General features: G+C 38.5%; 1 protein-coding gene across 2 annotated transcripts in view; it reads left to right on the forward strand.

Moving 5' to 3' along the window:
* celf5a (cugbp, Elav-like family member 5a) overlaps positions 1-20487 on the forward strand; it is a 275280-nt gene that overhangs the window by 252369 nt on the left and 2424 nt on the right. The window contains exons 8-10 of one of the 2 annotated variants that reach the window (XM_052123558.1): positions 10652-10864; positions 15010-15153; positions 17936-18102. In XM_052123558.1, the coding sequence (XP_051979518.1) occupies positions 10652-10864; positions 15010-15153; positions 17936-18063 (485 nt within the window). In that variant the 3' untranslated portion in view covers positions 18064-18102. Of the gene's footprint in view, positions 1-10651; positions 10865-14595; positions 14683-15009; positions 15154-17935; positions 18103-20487 lie in introns of those variants that run through there. The other variant, XM_052123559.1, reaches the window with a different exon arrangement.

The raw sequence follows: 20487 nt of genomic DNA on the forward strand, positions 1-20487 counted from the left end.
GGCAGTTCTGTGGACGGAAACGCCTTGTTGATGAGAGAGGTCAATGGAGAATGGCCAGACTGGTTCGAGCTGACAGAAAGGCTACAGTAACTCAGATAACCACTCTGTACAATTGTAGTGAGCAGAATAGCATCTCAGAATGCACAACATGTCAAACCTTGAGGCAGATGGGCTACAACAGCAGAAGACCATGTTGGGCACTTTATGAGGACTATAGTATTCCTAATAAAGTGCTCAGTGTGTGTATTTCCTATTGAAACAGAAGCTTGGGCAGGACATATCAAAGAAATCCCTTTCTTTAAAAAAAAATGAAAAATAGCCAATAGGCTTAAGTTACATTACAGCCATGAATCATGATTTGCATACTTGCTAGTTAGCTGGAGAATGTATTAGTGGGAGGGACATTCTCACTCTCTAGAGAGCGTCTGATTGGACAACAATCTGTGTAGTGCAGGATGAGTCATCAATATTTTTGGTCTGTTTTCCTAGAAGAGAAAGAATGTAAATTTGTATATCTTCCAAAGGTCACGTTTTAAGAGTGTACTAGTATATAGATGGCTTTAAAGCTAGTAGACAAGGTCTAAAGTACGATACATACTCTACGCAAAAACGTGGCGCTATAGCGGACATTAATGTAAACTGTCTGTTTCTACTTTTCTCATTCAAGTCATCTACTGTCATGGCGGAGTAACAGTTTGAAGAGAATATTTCTGGGAAAGAAAAGCCAATAGGTTTATAGCAATGTTCCTAAATAATAATTAATTCAGGCACAGAATTTAGAAGGCAAGATTATCACCCTCTTGAGTTCTAAAGATTATTTTCATCACACAAGAACGCACGTTAGTATGTTCAACCAGACTGAATTGGCCAAACATTCGCATCTGAGTATGTGTCCTTGTGTAAAGTATGTTTCTGGTCTAAAAGCCAAAAACTCGTAAAAAATATCATGAGGTCTTTAAAAGGCATTTTTAATTGATATTTTAAGGATAGAATCACTAGATTTGCCAAAGTTTGCCAAGTTCGTGGCTTTAAATTTTTTAACCATGTCCAAAAACATAGCATTACCATGGTAAATGACCATTATACCATAGTAATACCATGGCACCAACAATATGAAAGTACCATGGTATTACTATGGTACATTGTCCAAATAAAAGGCATGGAATTACCATGTTATATGTCTGTGAAATTATGGTAATACTATGGTACAGTACATGTCTAAAAATCTATGTTAATACCATCGTACTTGTCCAAAAAAACAAAATTGGTATTACCATGGTAAATGTCCAAAAACATAGCACTAGAGGGGGTCCAATTGAATCAAAGTAAAATCTTAAATTGCATAAGGCGAACCCTTGCATCTCTAGATGCAGACTTGACATTTTATTTTATCCTAGCCCACACCCCCTCCTCCAACGCCAAGTTTAAATCTTTCTCTCATAATATCTTGAGAGAAGTTGAAGTTCCTTACCCCAGACCCTGAATTAACAGGGAGTAATACACTGATGCCTCATGACCTTTTCCAAAAGCAGTAATAACCACTCCCAGACTATCTGCCGCTTTAGGGTGGTGTATGCTACTCAAAAAAATTGTACAAAGCAGGTGGCGCAGCTGTAAATACCTAAAGAATTGAATCCTGGGAATCCTAAAATGTTGAACCATATTTTCAAAGGATCTCAACACTCCTCGAGCATATTAACCTCTCTCACAATCCACACTGACCTGCAGAAAGGGGACTTATTGATACATAATTTTGGGTTTAGCCATACGCTCGAGGCTGCATTGAAATAAATGTCTGAATTAAACACTCTGGACACTTTTGTCCATACCAAGTGTAAATGCGAGATATCGGGGTGTAACTTAACTTCTCCGTTTTTTTTTTTAAGAAATTTCCCCTGCATTTCACATTCTTACTTACAAAAACGCAAATTCTAACATGTCCTAAGTGACAAATACACCATATGCACAATTAAGGATCATCCTTTAAAGTCGGCCTCAAAAAACAGAGTGCTTTCATAATCAGGACACACGACCACTCTGATTGTCATTCCAAACACCCGTTATCATACAATCTAAACAAACATGAGATCTTATTAGATAATGGCCACCTTACTGCATTTGCTTATACAGCAGTCTTGCACTTTTCCAATCCCTTACAAAAACATGCCACCCCGTGAATCATGTTCAGTGTTAACAATGCTCATTTCTCTTTTGTCAACAGCACTGCTGTGCCAATTTACACCATACACCACGACACTGGACAATATCATTTGTCATTCTCGGTAAAGCACGTAGTTTGGTAACTTACGAGTAGCTTGCGGCTAACTGGCCGACCAATTTCAAAACACATTATTAGTTCCGTGGCTAACTGACTGACCACAGAGTGACAAAACGATTAAGTTTTTATGCAAAGTGAAAGCAAAACAGTGTCAGAAGCTTTATTAAATGTGTGTGTGTGTGGGGGGTACTGGCATAGCATATAGGTTTAATATGGTCCCATCTTTTACAAGCCACCATGCAGAGCCGTAAAAGCCTTGTCCAATTAAAGCTCTCGAGCTGTCAAACTGCACTCCACCGCAAGGCCGAGGCTATCCATGTGTGCCATTACATGCAAATGTACTTACTTGCTACTTCAAATATTAAGTGAGACAGACAGGACGGTTTGTCAAATATTTTGTCAGGACACATGCAATGCAAAACATGCACTTTTTTCAACACGGATCATCCATCACAGACTCTAGTGAAATGTACGTTTGTATTAGTGGCACCAACTGCATTAGCAATCTGGAAATTCACAAGACTGTGGGTTGCAACTTTTGCCAACCTCATATATGCATGCAAATACTCACAAAAAGTATTGTAGTGGTAATGTTTGGCATGTGGTAATACTATGGTCCTTTATATATGCTGTTCAGTGGTATTCAATAACTACCATTTTAAAGTACTTCAAAAAAATAGCATGTTAAAACCATGTCCAAAACAATTATGGAGTTACCATGGTAAATGACCATGAAAACATGGTATTACCATGGTCTCATTTCAGAAAAGCGAGTAGGACACTTTGAATACAGCCTTCGAATGCGACCTTCTTTCACAGGAATTTGGAGGATGCATAAGGTGTATCCTTCGTGGGCACTCATGACCCACAATTCTTTACTTCAATGGAAATGTCCAAAAAAAATTACGCCAATTTTCCAGTAAATATGATGTTCAAAATGCAAGTACTGTTAATTCCCAAGTTGAAATACCTCAGTAGATGGGTGCAGAGTATATAATATGTAAAATTATATGAATATATAATTAAAATAAAGTATTAGACTAAAAGTACACATGTAAAATCTATTTTATTTTCTCTTTACATCATTATAATTCTCCTAAATTTTACCTCAAACAATTCCCTTCTATAGGGACTTTGTTCCCTTCTCACTCAAAGTGCTCACTCTTGTTAAAGAGTGGCGTGCTGTCATAGCAACCATGATACGTTCCGTTTGTCCTAAGAAGGCCATCTCTTGCTTGTTTAAAGGAGGGCGCTCGGTATACTGCAGCCTTCAAAGGACGCGTCCTACCTAGCACGCAGCCTTCGAAACAAGACACAGCCAGTATGTTCAAAAGTCCATGGTATTACCATTATACAGTAGATGTCCAAAAATATATATTAATACCATCATACATGTCCAAAAAAAAAACTGTGGTATTACCATGGTAAATGTCCATAAAACACAGTATTGCCATGGTATAAGTCCAGGAAACCATAGTACCATGGTACCAACAGCATGTCCATGGTATTACCATGGTACATGTCCAAATAAAGTATGAAATTACCATGGTAAATTTATGTGTAATTATGGTAATATATGGTACAGTACATGTCCATAAATCTATGTTAATATCATGGTAAATGCCCATAAAACATAGTATTACCTTGGTACATGTCCAAAAATCCATGTTAATACCATAGTGCATAGAAATATAAAAAAAACTTAAAACAAATATTATCATAAATGTTCATGGAACGATGTTACTTGTCCAAAAAACAGTGTAATACAATGGCACCGGCACCATGTCTAAAATCCATGGTATTACCATGGTCCATGTCCAAAAAATCATGGTATTACTGTACCTTTGCAAATATCAGTGAAATCATTGTAATACCATGGTAAATGTAAAAAAAAGCATGGATTACCATGGTACCATGTCAAAAGGAATGTTTTGGACATGTATCATTATAAAATCACACTTTGTTGGATATATACCATGTGAATACCAATATGTTTTCTAATTCACTTTTCTGTTATTTCAACAACTTTCGCATTCTTTTTCTTCCTTGAAAAAATTAGCAGGCTCTATGTAAAACAACTGTGCTCTTATGTTTGGATTTTATCCTCTTTTGACTGGGATCAATGTCATATTAAAATGCAATGCAGCTGCTGGGTGAATTGGCCTCTCTTACACTGACTTAATTGAATGAGACTGGCAGAGCTTTGCAGATCTCCTGTGGACGAGGTGTGTGTGTGTGTGTGTGTGTGTGTGTGTGTGTGTGTGTGTGTGTGTGTGTGTGTGTGTGTGTGTGTGTGCAAGCTCTGCTCTGTTGATTGCCTTCCATTATTGAACCTATTGGAATCTGTTGCATTATTAATCCTAGGCGAGATAGCACGGCTGGCATTAAAATATTTCAAGGACTACAATAAATAAGATATTCATACGTTTTTTGTTTTTTTTCTAGTTCATACATTCATTCATTTGCATCTCCCTGGCAGGCACAGCACCTCTGCTTTATTCAATACATCTGCCGTACTGGCATAGACGCACATTCACATATTAATTGTGAATGGCATATAAAGCGTTGTGAAAGCACAAACTACACTGCCAGGAATCCAGTTGGACATTAGGACTTAAAATGTCTAAGTTCACCCAAAAATTAAAGTGTAATTATTTGAGTGATCTATACCATTAATGCTACTGGAGAAATATTCCATGCAGTCTTGAGTGCTTTGAATCTCTTCTTTGAATAAACAGAATAAATGTGTTGGATGCCAAAATCATCAGGCTTTAAAAATTGACTGCACAACTGATCTATTGTGATGCAAAAATGTCTGCTTTACATCCCGCGATCATGAAGTGGTTTTCAGGGAATTGTGCCTCAAAGTGAGGACATCTGGCAAGAGTACAATTGAAAGCCTGAACAGCTGTCACATCCTCTGAAGCAACTTTCAGATCTCCATCTTTTAGTTAATGCACAACTGCAGAATATAATTCTGGGAAATAACCTCAGCGTTAGAAATAACATTAACACAAAATAACAGAGTATTCACAGAATACTCAACAGACAAAGAGAGGTGAAATATAAAAGATGTGCTGAATTATATTAAAAATAGACTTTGTGTGGAACATATTACAATGTGGACCACAATAAGCCAATTTAAAAACATCAGAAATAATGTAAGTACGTCAAACATCAAAACTCTTACAAAAAAGTACAGTGATAGTATCAGTATTGATTATCATATTCATATACTATGCTTTTTGCATGGCACTCCAACCCTTACAAAAAAATCTAAATTTGTTGCTCGTTATTTTCACATGTAAGTGAGCTTCTGATTCGCTGTTTCCAGCTCTTCACCGGTAGTGGTGAACCTCTGGCAAAACTTTGGTAACAATGGACAATTTGTTACATGTTTGACGCAAACTCATCTGCATGGGAAATTATCAGTGTCGAATTTGCGACAAGTTTGCGCAATTACCATGGTACCTTCTCTAAAAAGATGGTAATCTTGAATGAACTTAAAAACTTTGAAGATTTACTAGTTCCGAACATTTAGACATATCAAATTTACAATGAAAAACGATTTGATGTCACATATAACAAATATAAGATGTTGGTTACCAAAAGACATTCTGTTTGTAGCATTATGTGTGGTTTCAGTTTCCATTTTGAGTAACCTAAAAACCTGGCCACCATCATCCACAGGACTAGACAAGACATCCTTAGGTGGGTTTCATGGGGGGCTAGGAGGGGCATTGCCCCCCATGATTTTTCTTGTGCCCCTCCAGAAACATCTGACATCCCCATCCGCTCTGATGAAGATCACATCTTGGTACCGGCCCTGATGACATCCCACGGTGCATTTAGCGTTTAGGAGTGCAGCTGAGGGGTTAAGAGCGCACACCGAAAACAATGGCGCGGTCGCTCTATTAACAGATGTAAAGCACTTAAGCGTGATGGTGCGTACACACTCAGCCAGATGGCGCCCTCTATTAGCGGATGTATCGGTAGCATGATGCATGGTGATGTTTTTCCCGCTTTTTTCCCTGTTTCTTTTTTTATAAGAGTAATGTTCAGCAGGTGCAAGCTCTTGAGCTACAAAGTGCTCAAAGTCGACAGCACGGCAGTCTAATTGTCAGTGCCTGGATTAAATGGTTTGAAACTGTGCAGCAAGGTTGGATGCATTTTTTGTCTCTGCCGTTAAAGAGAAAGTACACCCAAAAACAAAGGTTCTGAAAATTCATTAACTCTCCCTCATCATGTTCCAAGCCCATATGACTTATAGGAGTCACTATCCCTTTAAATTCATGCCCTGACATGGGCTTGAGTGGTTTAGGGAATGGAGATGTGGAGATGTCTCACTGCCAGATGAGTCGGTGCTCTTTGGTAAAGCATATGCCGGATGGTTCTGTTGTGTTTAAAGCCCCGGACGAAGTTAATGAGGTGTCAGGTGCAGTATTTGTGAGGCATCCGAGAGGCTCGGAACATGATGGGGACGGTTGAGTTCACCTTGTGTGCCTTCATGGTCATAAAACCCATTGACTTTGTTCTCTGTCTCATGGGGCCTGCGATATAGAGATTGTGCTCGTACGAAAGCTGAAAGCATGTTGAACTCAGCAACTGCACAAAGTTGTGTCACCTTGAAATATTTGATCCCATGCTGGTGGCTTTTCAATAGCCAGTGGTTAAGTGTGGAGATATCACAATGTAGATGGACAATGTAGTAGAACAAGGTTTCGATACCTGCCAGAAAAGCGTTTATAGCAATGCATTTCAGACTGGCAAAAATATACATTACCCTGCTGAGAAAAAAAACAGCTGTTTTAAGCTGGTTTAGATAGCCTCCCAGCCTGGTCAAGATGGTCTGACAAGACCATTCTAAAACCAGCAAACTGACCAGCTAAGACCAGCAAAGAAGCTTAAGGTAGTTTAAGCTGTTTTACTTTTGTTTGATAAACAATTTTGATACTGTGCATTCGCCACTTGATGTTCAATGTATAATCTGGGCCCTGAAGGAAAACCAGAAACTACATTATACCATGGCAAGCCTCTTCATAAATTAAGATTTAAATAAACATGAGCCTCTTGATTTAAAAAATATGGATGTAATGGGAGTTTGTTATTGTGATTGGTTTGGCTGCAGTGCTAACCAATATGGTACCAGCATTCCTTGTTGATTTCAGGGTGTAATTTGCATAATAAATCCTTTTGGTGCATATGGTAAGCCGTTCCTCACTGTAGTCACCATCGGGTGCAAATCAGCACAACGCACCGAGGGCAGATTGTGGTAATGTAAATCCAATTACACTTCCCTAACATGAAATAACAGTATCTGCAGAATACTCTACAACTCATAGTGCTCAACAGACTAACAGGGGTGACAAATACAAGATTTGTTTATTAACAGATGGATCCGTTCTGGACTTTTGAATTGGATGCCAAAATAATCTACATCTGGAACAAATTATTGCACCACACAGAACCACAGATGGAAGTGTTGATACAGTACATACTTTGGATAAGAAACATCTATTCATTAACTTAATCTGTGAGTTGCATGCTATACGCCAGTGCATGGGACCATGGGTCCAACAGAATAATGAATTGAAGACATTTTTACATTCAACTGTTTTGACCTTTCCTTCAAACACGTTATGAACACATCTGTTCAAAACTTAGTGAGGTTCTTACCTGGCAATATTTAGTTTACTCAACTTTATGTGGTTCCAACCACTAATGACTTTCTTTCTTCTGCAGATCACATAAGGAGCTATTTTAAAGAATATCACAATTACTAATTTCCATTATATCAATGGATAATGCTTTACTTTAAAGCTTAAAAAAAGCACTCAAAAGTGTCATAACAGTAATTCTTACAACTTATGCTTCCTTTTACAGTTTTGCTAAATGCATACGGTCACCCTGTATGATGAACAGACCAGCATTCAAGTCATTGATCAACTCATGTAAACAAAACCCAAATTAAATATAGCAACATGACAGTAACACATAACCTCATTGGTTCTTGTGCATCTTGTGAGTGAACGTCATGACACAAGGAGGTTTAATGTTAGTGATGCGTCACTATATTTGATTTGGGCTCAGTGAACATTTTGATAAATTATTTGATTTGAGATTAGAGCTTACTAGAGTGTCCTGTTGTTAGCTTAGCAACATGCTAACATTACACTCACGGAAAACCGCGAGTCAGACGGCTCATTCAACTTGAATTGCTATTTACACCAAAACATTTTTCCTTGTGGGTAAATTGTGCAAACTTACTGTCTTTAATTGCTGAGGAGTACGTTCTTCATCAAACGCAGTACATACTCTGACAGTATGGGAATTCACACACAGCTAGATCATTTGTTTCTAAGAACGGTATAATGTCACATGCGTTGGTCCAAACAGGGAAGCTCTGATCATTTGTATGCTAGATTAATCACTGCACCATGCGCAAACTATAAAAAATGCTTCAGAATCATGATTTCTTTTCATGAATACTAACTTATCAGAGCTAATTCTATTGCTCACACTGAGTCCTATCATTTGTCTTGGTTTACTGGCTTTCTTTGATGACTACTGAATCCTCGCTCATCAACCAGAACATGATTTGAGCTTCTATCACCAATGAGCTTTTCTAACCTTCCTATGGGCTGAATCCTACTGTCAGTATTGAGCTCTTCGAAACTGTCACATCACAATGATAGATTCACTACATTATAACAGCATGCAGCTGGTGCGCGGCAAGTATGTGTGGTCGGTTCGGTTGAGGCTGCCTGTCGGACATCCCCGAATGCACCCGGTCTCCTGGGCTCCGGGAAGAATAGGGCAGAAGCGCCATCTAATTCATCACTGTGGCGTGTGGGAAGCAAACAATCGCAAAAAAAGCTTAGCAACAGGAAATACCACAAACGAGACTAAAAAGCTCTCCGTGGCCCACTGGAATTTCCTCATGTTATAGCAGTGAGAGGCTTGAGAACAGTATTGGGAACCTTTACAATCAACAGAAGCCTGAGTCACATTTTGTCATGCTGTAAGTGAAGTTTGCAGGGTGAACTCACTTAGCCAGATCTTTGACATTGGACCTGTTTACACCTGGTATCAAGATGCCGTTTTTTCAGGCTTGTTTGGAAGGATGCGTCCTCCGGAGGTTGTGTCCTTTGAAGGCTGTAGTATACAGAGTGTCCTCCTTTAAACAAGTCTTGTTTAAACAGGACGGCCTTCGTAGGACAAATGGAAACGAACGTAACATGGTTGCTATGACAGCACGCCACACTCTTTAACAAGCACAAGCACTTTGAGTGATATTTGAGTGTTATTTTTGGAATTACCATTGACGCAAAGAATTGTGGGTTGTTCGAGTACACGAAGGATACACCTCATACTTCCTCCGAATTCCCGTGAAAGAAGATTGCATTCGAAGGCTGCATTCGAAGTGTCCTATTCGCTTTTATGAAACGAGACAGCCTCGATGACATATGCGGCCTCAAATACAAGTGGTCAAATGAGACACATTGACATTTATATAGTAAAACTCATCTTTGATTTTGTGACTACGTACATCATTTACTACGTCAGTTCATTACTGCATGTTTATAAACCACAAAAACGTCAAAATTCACAAAAAGATTTTCAGAATTAGACTTGAACTTTAATCCAAGTATATGAAATAGATTACTCTAGATTTGACTAATAGATATAATAATAGTTAATAGATCAAGAATAGACTTTCCAATTTTGTGTGCAATATGCATCAGATGGTCAGCGAATTGACTGTGGGAGGTCGAAGACTGTGGATTTGAGTCTGAGACTAGGTTAACCGTGCTGCAGTCTATTTGAATCCATCAGTCATATTCCTTTAAGGACTTTTCTATATGGGGTCTTTTTCACCAGACTGTAATGGAGGCATGCTGAGGGTTTCCATGACAACAATTCTCTATGTCCAGCATTGTTCATGACTACAGATTGAAATGATATCCTATGGGAACAGTTTGCCAGTATATACTGATGCACGGCCACAGCTCAGGAACACTTAGAGTCCTGGGATCTAATCCTGTCCTGACACGTCTGGGTCTGTTTAACATGATTCACTTGCAGATGGTCGGAAATCATTTTTCTAAATCCGTTAAAGTTAGAGTTGAAATATAGTGTTAAATAAGTATGAAAAGTATTTGGGTAACACTTCTTAGTAACCCTAATTAATAAGTAATTAACAAAAATGGTGTAATGCTTAGATCAACCACAGAGTTCTATTGTAAGCTCATAACTGTCAAACTGTCCAAGTGTTTTATTGGATGTATTTACAAAATGTGGGAAATTGTAGAAATTGAAATTTTTTTTAGTTTGGCTAAGATACTCTCTGTGTTCATTTTCCTTGCTCTGCAGGCCTCAGCTCACCTCCTGCAAACATCACCACATCAGGCGTCCCTAGCATCGTCACTCCAATTGTCAATGGCTTTACCAGCATCCCTCACCAGCCCAACGGACACCCTGCAGTGGAGGCTGTTTACACCAATGGTCTGTCCCCCTACTCCACCCAAAGCGCCACGGCTGCCGACACCCTACAGCAGGCCTTCACTGGGGTGCAACAATATACAGGTTAGGTTCACAAACCATTAATAGCAACTAAACAATTACATGAATGTAAGCTTTCGTTCATACACATGAATATGTACACTCACTGACGTTTTACAGTGGTAACATCTCTATTCAGTGTTATAGTCTGAAACCAGCCAATGCTGGTTTGTTGGTCTTAGCTAGTATCCCAGCCTGGTTTTAGAGGGGTTTAGGCACTTTTCAGCTGAGAACAAGTTTGGTCAGGGGACCAGCATAAACCAGCTATGACCACCCTAAACCATTTTCAGACCAACATATTAATGCTGCGTTCCATTCAAGTCGGATGTTGGATATTCCTACTTGACATCTCCAATCTCTGACCATAAAGGCATTCCATTGCCAGACTCTCGGAAGAAGATGTGTAAGGAAACGGTTAGCTTAGCAGGTGTTCAACTGTCACCAGAGACGTCTCCTAATAACACAATTGACAAACAAAGCTACAAAGCTTGCATTTGTGCTACAGGTGTACGATTATCAAAAGAGAGGGTAATTTACCATGTTTTGAACACCTGTCTCTGTAAACATTTGTTAAACAAGTTTAAATATAATTTATAATCATTTATAATTTAATGTAGGAACTTTGACTCATTTATCGATAATACTTAAAGGTGCACTCAGTAACTTTATGTGTCATTTTGGACTTACACTGAAACTTAGTGGCTTGGATGCAACATCGAAATCATGGTTGGATAGTGGGCTAAAGCACATAACTGTTAATCAGAAGGTCGCTGGTTTGATCCCCACAGCCACCAGCATTGTGTCCTTGAGCAAGGCACTTAACTCCAGGTTGCTCCGGGGGGATTGTCCCTGTAATAAGTGCACTCTAAGTCACTTTGGATAAAAGCATCTGCCAAATGCATAAATGTAAATGTAAATAGTTCACCATTTTAACACGCATTTCCAAGTTGGAATTTCGACTTTAAGAGGCGTTCCATTGCACTTTTTGAAATAGGAAGTTGAAAAATCTGACTTTCCGAGTTGGATGAAATGCAGCATAACTTAAGCTGGTTTGAGATGTTTTTTTTTGTTTGTTTTTTTTAGCAGAATTAAAGGAATATTCCGTGTTCAATACAAGTTCAGCTCAATCGTCAGCATTTGTGGCATAATATTGATTACCATAAAAATTTATTTTCACTTGCCCCTTTCTTTAAAAAAATTGGAAAAACCTGGTTTACAGTGATTTGAAAAAGTATTTCCCCCCTTCCTGATTTATTCTATTTTTGTGTATTTTTCATACTAAATTGTTTTAGATCTTCAAACGAGATATAACCTAAAACAAAGGCAACTTGAGTAAACACAAAACACAGTTTTCAAGGTTTTTACATTTTTATATATATTTAATTGAAGCAAAAAAGTTATCCAACACCTATATCGCCCATGTGAAAAACTAACTGCCTCCTTAAACTTAATAGCCAGTTGTGCCACCTTTAGCAGCAACAACTGCAACCAAACGCTTCCGATAACTGGAGATCAGTCTTTCACAGCACTATGGTGGAATTTTGGCCCACTCTTTACTGCAACAGCATCTCAATTGGGTTCAAGTCAGGACTTTGACTAGGCCACTCCAAAACTTTAATTTTGCTTCATTTGAGTCATTCAGAGGTGGATTTGCTGCTATGCTTTAGATTATTTTCTTGCTGCATAATCCAGATGTGCTTCTGCATCAAATCATGGACTGATGACCAGACGCTTTCCTTTAAGATTTTCTGATAGAGAGCAGAATTCATGTTTCCCTCAATTCTTGCAAGTCGCCCTGGCCCTGAAGCATCAAAGCATCCCCACACCATCACACTACCTCCACCACTCTTGACCGTAGGTATGATGTTTTTTTGTGGAATTCTGAGTTTGATTTACGTCTGATGTAACGGGACACCTGTCTTCCAAACAGTTCCACTTTCAACTCATCAGTCAACAGAACATTCTCCCAAAAGCCTTGAGGATCATCAAGGTGTGTTTTGGCAAAATTCAGACGAGACTTAATGTTCATCTGGGTTAGCAGTGGTTTTCGCCTCTCCACTCTTCCATGGATGCAATTTTTGGCCAGTGTCTTTCTGCTAGTGGAGTCATGAACAGTGACCTTCATTGATGCGAGAGAGGCCTGCAGTTTCTTGGATGTTGTCCTTGGCTTTTTTGTGAATTCCTGGAGGAGTCATCACTGTGCTGTTGGAGGAATTTTGAAAGGTCGGCTTCTTCTGGCAAGGTTCACTACTGTGCCAAATTTTCTCCATTGGGAGATAATGGCTCTCACTGTAGTTCTCTGGAGTCCCAGAGCCTTTGAAATAGCTTTGTAACCCTTCCCAGACTGACGTATTTCAATCACCTTTTTCCTCAACATTTCTGGAATTTCTTTTGACCTTGGCATAGTGTGCTACTGGGTGAGACCTTTCAGCCAACTTCACACTTTTTCCACACATGCCCAGTTGGTACTGGATAACTTTTTTGCTTCAATAAATAGCATTATCATTTAAAAACGATTTTGTGTTTACTCAGATCGCCTGTTTTAAGTTCGATTTTGTTTGAATTTTTCAAACAATTTAGTTTGAGATATACACAAAAACAGAAGAAATCAGGATGGGGCAAATACATTTTCACAGCACTGTACAATGGAAGTGAATGGGGGCCAACATTTGAACATTAAAATGCTCACCTTTTCAAAAGTATAGCCACAAGACATGCACAATATGAATGCAAACATGATTTTAGTGTGATAAAATCACTTACTAACCTTTTTTGTGTAATAGCCAAAGCTTACAACTTTGTTGCCATGACGATGTAATGTCAACAAATCCTAAAACCCTTAAATGACTGTAAAACTTCCGATTTAAACAACTTTACAGCTAAAATAATACAGTAGTTTTAACAGAAGAATTAATGTAATTGCTTTTATATATTTATAAGCTTCACATTTCTGCATTTAATAAACCCTCCAAATATTAACAGGCCACATTCACTTCTATTGTAAGTGCCTCATTGTAACTTAAATTTTTGCTTTTTTTGTTAAGGAGGGACGAGTCGAATTATATTTTGTGGTAATCAACATTATGCCACAAATGCTGATGATTGAGCTTAACTTGTATTGAACTCTCATCATTTATTGAACTGCTAACATTTTGATTAATAGTAGCACCTGCTACTTGTACTGCTTATATTTTGTTTAATATTACGGTGTGCTGCATATACTGCATATGTCTTGTTTAATACTAGCATGTGCTGCCTATACTGCTTATATTGTTTAAAACTAGCGTGTGCTGTTAAAACGGCTTATATTTTCTTTAAAATGAGTTGCGAGGATTAAACAAAAGTGTGTACTGCTTATACGGTTTATATTCTAATAGCGTGTGGCCTAATGCTTATACTGCTTCTATTGTGTTTAATACTAGCATGTGCTGTTTATACTGCTTATATTTAATACTAATACCTTCTTCTTATATTGTGTTTAATGCTAATAAGTGCTGTTTATATTGTGTGTATAACTAACATGTGCTGTTTATACTGCTTATATTATGTTTAATACTAAAAATGTGTGCTAAAAATGGATGGTTGTCTTTGACCATCCATGCATCAGTTTGTTGATTTTATTTTATTTTTTTCAACGCTGAAGTGTTGTGTTGGTAATGAGTCGAGTAGCCTTGTTCAATGCTGTATCACATAAATCCAGCCTGCTGTGCTCACAAATTTTTTTATATATATATATATATATATATATACTACAGCCATCTACCCAGCGACCACACTGACCCCTATTGGCCAAAGCTTGCCACAGCCACCACAAGTCATTCAACAGCAGCAGAGAGAAGGTGAGGGTGAGAGATTTTTATTTGTTTAAATTATAGTAGTCTTTGTGTATTAAACTGGGATATGAATATTTTAAAATTTCATTCTCAGCATTAACAAGAAAGTAAAAATGTAACAACGTTGTAATCATTGTATTTTGAAACAAAGGGGTGCTAAGGAAATCAACTGTTATTTTTATCATTTTTGCATTTAGACATTGGTGTTTCAGATGTCTTTTTTGTATTCAATGGAAAAAATGGACAAAACTGGGACAATGGAATGAACAAAATTGGTCTACAAAATGGAGTGTGTATCATAGTGAGATGGTGTGTATTAATATGTTTGCATCGCAGGACCAGAGGGCTGCAACCTCTTCATCTACCATCTGCCACAAGAATTTGGTGATAACGAGCTCATGCAGATGTTCCTTCCATTTGGAACAGTCATCTCTTCCAAGGTCTTTATGGACAGAGCCACCAACCAGAGCAAATGTTTTGGTAAGACATCAATATAGCATTGAATGTATGCTCACCAAACTCAAAAAAACATGAGAAAAAACATGTTTTTATCAGACACTATTAAAATTGTTAATAGTTGTCAATCAATATGGATATTTTTTATGGCTGATGCCGATATCTAGAGAGCAGAGTGGCTGATGACCGATTCCGCTTTACACAAAACACTTTCCATAGATGTGGCTGTCTTGTCGGGCACTTCTCACACACCTTACAGTCTAGCTGATCCCACAAAAGCTCAATGGGGTTTAGATCCATAACACTCTTTTCCATTTATCTGTTGTCCAATGTCTGTGTTTCTTTGCCCATTCTAACCTTTTCTTTTTGTTTTTCTGTTTCAAAAGTGGCTTTTTCTTTGCCATTCTTCCCAAAAGGCCTTGAGTCTTCTCTTTACTGTTGTACATGAAACTGGTGTTGAGCGGGTAGAATTCAATGAAGCTGTCAGCTGAGGACATGTGATGAATCTATTTCTCAAACTAGAGACTCTGATGTATTTATCCTCTTGTTTAGTTGTATATCTGGCCTTCCACATCTCTTTCTGTCCTTGTTAGAGCCAGTTGTCTTTTGTCTTTGAAGACTGTAGTGTACACCTTTTTATGAAATCTTCAGTTTTTTTTTGGCAATTTCAAGCATTGTAAAGCCTTCATTCCTCAAAACAATGATTGAATGATGAGTTTCTAGAGAAATCTGTTTCTTTTTTGCCATTTTGTTTTACCTAATATTGACCTTAAGACATGCCAGTCTGTGTATGCAACAACTCAAATATTGAAATGTTAAGCTTCATTTAACGAACCAAATAGCTTTTTAATCATGTATGATTAAATATACAATATTGTATATTTAATCATACAATGATTTATTGTGTACTTTTACATTTTATGAATGTGTAGAAATATTTGTATTTTTTTTTTAGTAATATATAATAAGGTCTGTTCCATTTACACCTTATTGAATAAAAAAAAACCTTATTTTACACAATATTCACTAAAAATTCACCATATTACTGTAGGTTTTTACATATAATTATTATTATTATATTATATATTAGGGGTGATATAAGACTTTATTTCTGGAAATTAAAAATTTTTGGAAATTAGATACACTTATAAGTAAATATAATTTAAAAACTATAATAAAATAAATAAAGTTATTATTGGTGTGTTAATAGTGTCTCTCAATCTCATTCCCCTTCTCACTCTTCCTGTAATTTTGTATCTTCTCTATATTATCTCTAATAATAATGACAAAATCAACATGCCTATTTCTATCAATGAAGGTACAAAAAAAATAATCCATGTTAAAATTATTTTATTACAACATTTTAACAGTGACCAAAAGCGATGAACTACTACAAAATAAGTATTGCTTATATATTCCAGCATGCAGCCAACCCCAAATCAAACAATAATCAGTCTCTGTCCCTTCTCACTGTGTAAACTCCATTCAGACACTAAGGGCTGTATTCTGTGTCAAGCCACAAACCAGAGCACAGGCTTTTCAAAACCCTGAGCCAGAGAAAAAGTCCTAAGTGAAGCAAAATGCCCCATTATGGATCAGCATCTGTTCCCACTCCAGGGGGAGACATTGCCCCAGCCACAATTAAAAGCAGCTACTGTCTCCTGGGGGAGGTTAATAAGAGATACATTTGTGAAGTAGGACCTATTTGCGGTATTGACTTATACACTATGCATTTGCTGCATAATGTCAGACCTGGGTAATCTCTGGTGGGGGCAGAGGAAGAGATGGAGCGTTGGGACTTGGCTCAGAGCACTGACATACATAGATTCCCTATTAAGCAGCCTTGTGGCTATATCGCACCCCCCTCCACACACACTTCACCTACACACGGACCCACTCCTCAAAAAGATACAGCCTTAAAATGGGGGCAGCTGCAGGCACAGTTAAGGCACCTCAGCCACTTCGCTCTCATGTGGCCGATGACCAAGGAAAGTGCCTGCTGATTTTTACGGTTCATGGCTGGTTCCTAATTACACCCGTAATGCCAGGAAAAGTGCATCCAGTCACCAAAGTCACACTTCAATGTGGGTTTTTGGTCACTGACTTTCAAGGCTTGGCTTTTAAAATCCATTGGGTTTTAACAGGAAGCTGGGGTGGTGGTAGGGAGGAATGAGGTTTACATGCTGTGGGTGGCCCCATTTCACTGTCCTATGGGGCGAGTTGTCCCTATTCTATACCACCAGTGGCTTATATATGCTCATATGTAGCCCACACAGTTGCACATATAGTGATTTTTACATTTGACCTTTTTTTCAAGTCAAAGAGGCAAATTCACTAAACAGTTGCTCCACTTTGTGTGCTGTTTTTCGTATTCACTAACCAACCACAATCCATTTATTTAACCAGGTGCTAAATTAGCTGAAATATCACTCCAGCGTATTTAAGGCCACGTCCACACTAAAACATTTTCTATTGAAAACAAATCTTTTTCTCAACGTTGTGGCCTTCCGTCCACACTGAGACTAGCGTTTTTGACAGAGGAAACTGAGCTTTCCGAAAACGCTGTCCCAAGTGGTAAATTTGAAAACGCCATCTTCATGATGTAGTGTGGACAGTGAAAATGGAAATATCTAAAAACGATGACATATTTGTTGTCATGTGACACAGTAATGTGATCCATTCAATCCAAAAGAATACATTTTGTAGCGGGTTTGTTGTGCCTGCCTTTCATTTCCTTTTTCACTATTTGTGAATTGAAAACTGGCTTAGACCTACCCAGCAATGTCTTTTCTTCGATCTCTTGCAGGTTTTGTGAGTTTCGACAACCCAGCAAGTGCACAGGCTGCTATCCAGGCCATGAACGGATTTCAGATTGGCATGAAGAGGTTGAAAGTGCAGTTAAAACGGCCGAAGGATGCGAGCCGCCCGTACTGACAGGGCTCAATCAACACAGGGCTCTCTGCAACAGCACAGGTACCAGTGTTGGATGTAATTTGATTATAAAGGAATTAGTAACTTTAATCCAATTACTTTTTATTTAAAAGCAGTGGAATGCATTACATTTTAAATTCTTGTAATCAGATTTCAGTTACTTTCAAATGTTAATTATTTTTCAGTCCATTACTTGGGTTGGACATTTCAAAAATAAAATTATTGATGTAGAATACATTTTAAATATGAATTATGTTAAGATGTATGTCTGTTTGAGTATTTGTGAGAGGTGAAGGGTGTGAGCACCCTAATGAGTCACGTGATGCTAAGTGTATGACTTGTTTGTGAAAATGAACAAGGTGGAAACATAATTACATTTAATGTAAAAAGTGTTTTAAAAGTAACTTAAATGTAAAGGACTTTACCGATGGTGGATAAAAATATTGATTTTTTGATGCATCGCGATCTTCATTTGAACGATCTCAATTCTTCAATTCCAAGATCTATTTATTACTCAGTGTGCAACACTCCACTACAATGAGAAGAAATCACTCGGATTTGCAACCAAAATTCATGCTATGCTAAAAAAAAAAATTATATTTGGCAACTGGCTGGTAAATATTTAGATACAGTATCACTTACCAGTAATTGTGTAGTATAGTGGTGCAGTATACAGCAGCGAGATCCTTTTGATGCCGGTTAAGAGTAAAAGTTGTTTAGTGTAATGTGTGTCCAAAGACAAGATTCCCACGACCCATTTTTCATTGAATAATGTTTCTTTTTAAACCAATTCTGTTCTCTAATGTCAGTTGTGTATCACAATCAACAAAAAATAAGCATTTAATTCTAATTGTGCATGGCACAGATGAGATTGTTTAGCTCAGAGGAAGAGAACGACAAATGCAAGTGGAGAACCCAAATGCAAGTTTATTAATAGACACAAAGAAAACGCGGATATTCATGGAAAAACTGAACAGGATACAAAAACAAAGATAAGCTAAACAAACAAAAAAGGCAATACAAATACTGGAGATATCTACTTGAAATCGATCACAAGAAGGAATGGTGAGAACATGAAGTCCAAACGAGACTAGACAAAGAATGAGTATTTATAGTGTTCGTGATGACAAGATTAATGGAGATCAGATGAACGTAAGTAGTGTTCAGGAGAGTTGGAGTGGGGAAGAGAGGGAGCAGAGACTCATGAGGGCTTGACAGTATGCACCCCCTCCCCCACCCCACCAGGCAGCGGAAAAAACAACTTCATGGGCGGCCTCGTCTCTATGGAGCAGGACGATCTGGGTGTTGACAATGGAACTGTGTGAGGAGCGATGGGTCCAGGATGTCATGGCGAGGTACCCAAGATCGCTCCTTCAGACCATACCCCTCCCAGTCAATGAGGTACTCTAACCAAACCAGGAATCCAGGTTGGTCTGGACAGTGTAGGCAGACCATCCTCTTGGAGCAGCGGCGGGGAGTGACTCCTATCAGTCTTTATGGAGGAGGGAGAGAGAGAGGGCAGGTGAGGTTTGAGGAGGGACACATGAAAGGATGGAGAAATACAATAGTGTGCAGGGAATGTTAAACGGTATGTGACAGTATTCATTTGTTTATTGAGAGTGAAGGGGCCAATAAATAAAGGACATTGCTTTTTGCATGGGAGTTTGAGACAGATATCCCTGGTGGATAGCCACATTTGGATGCATGAGGATAGGTGCCGACATGAAGGAAGCTTTCAATTGCTGGAAGGCCTCAGAAGGTTGTGGTGACCAAGTGAAGATCCTAGGTTTACCCTTGAGGAGGCTGGTGAGTGGTGCTGAAGTTCCGGATGAAACGTCAGTAGACATTTGTGAAGCCGAGGAACTTCTGAAATTCCCATCAAGGTTGATGGTGGGGTCCAGGTCATCACGGCCCGTACCTTGGATGGGTCCATCTGCACTCCATGAGGACTTATGATGTATCCTAAAAACTGCATGGATGTTTGGTGAAAGAGACACTTCTAAGCTTTTAGGTACAGACCATGATCTTGAAGGCATTGCGGGACCAGCCTTACATGATGGACATGTTCCTCTAAAAAGGGGAAGTAGATAAGTATATTGTCGATGTACACCAGAACATCTCAGAAGATCACGTTCATGTAGGACTAGAAGACTGAGGGGGCATTGACCAGTCCACACAACATGACCTGATATTTGTTGTGGCCGTAAGAAGTGATGAATGCGGCCTTCCACTCGTCGCCTTCTCGGATACAGATCAAGTTATGCACTGCAAAGATCAAGTTTGGTAAATATGTTGGCCCCTCTCAGAAGTTCCAGGGCTGTAGGAACTAAAGGCAATGGGTACCGGAACTTCATGGTGATATTATTAAGTGCACGGTAGTCGATGCAAGGTCAGAGACCTCAATCCTTTTTCGCTATGAAGAAGCTG

The sequence above is a fragment of the Xyrauchen texanus genome, chromosome 50 (genome assembly GCF_025860055.1).
Source record: "Xyrauchen texanus isolate HMW12.3.18 chromosome 50, RBS_HiC_50CHRs, whole genome shotgun sequence".
Lineage (NCBI taxonomy): Eukaryota > Metazoa > Chordata > Actinopteri > Cypriniformes > Catostomidae > Xyrauchen > Xyrauchen texanus.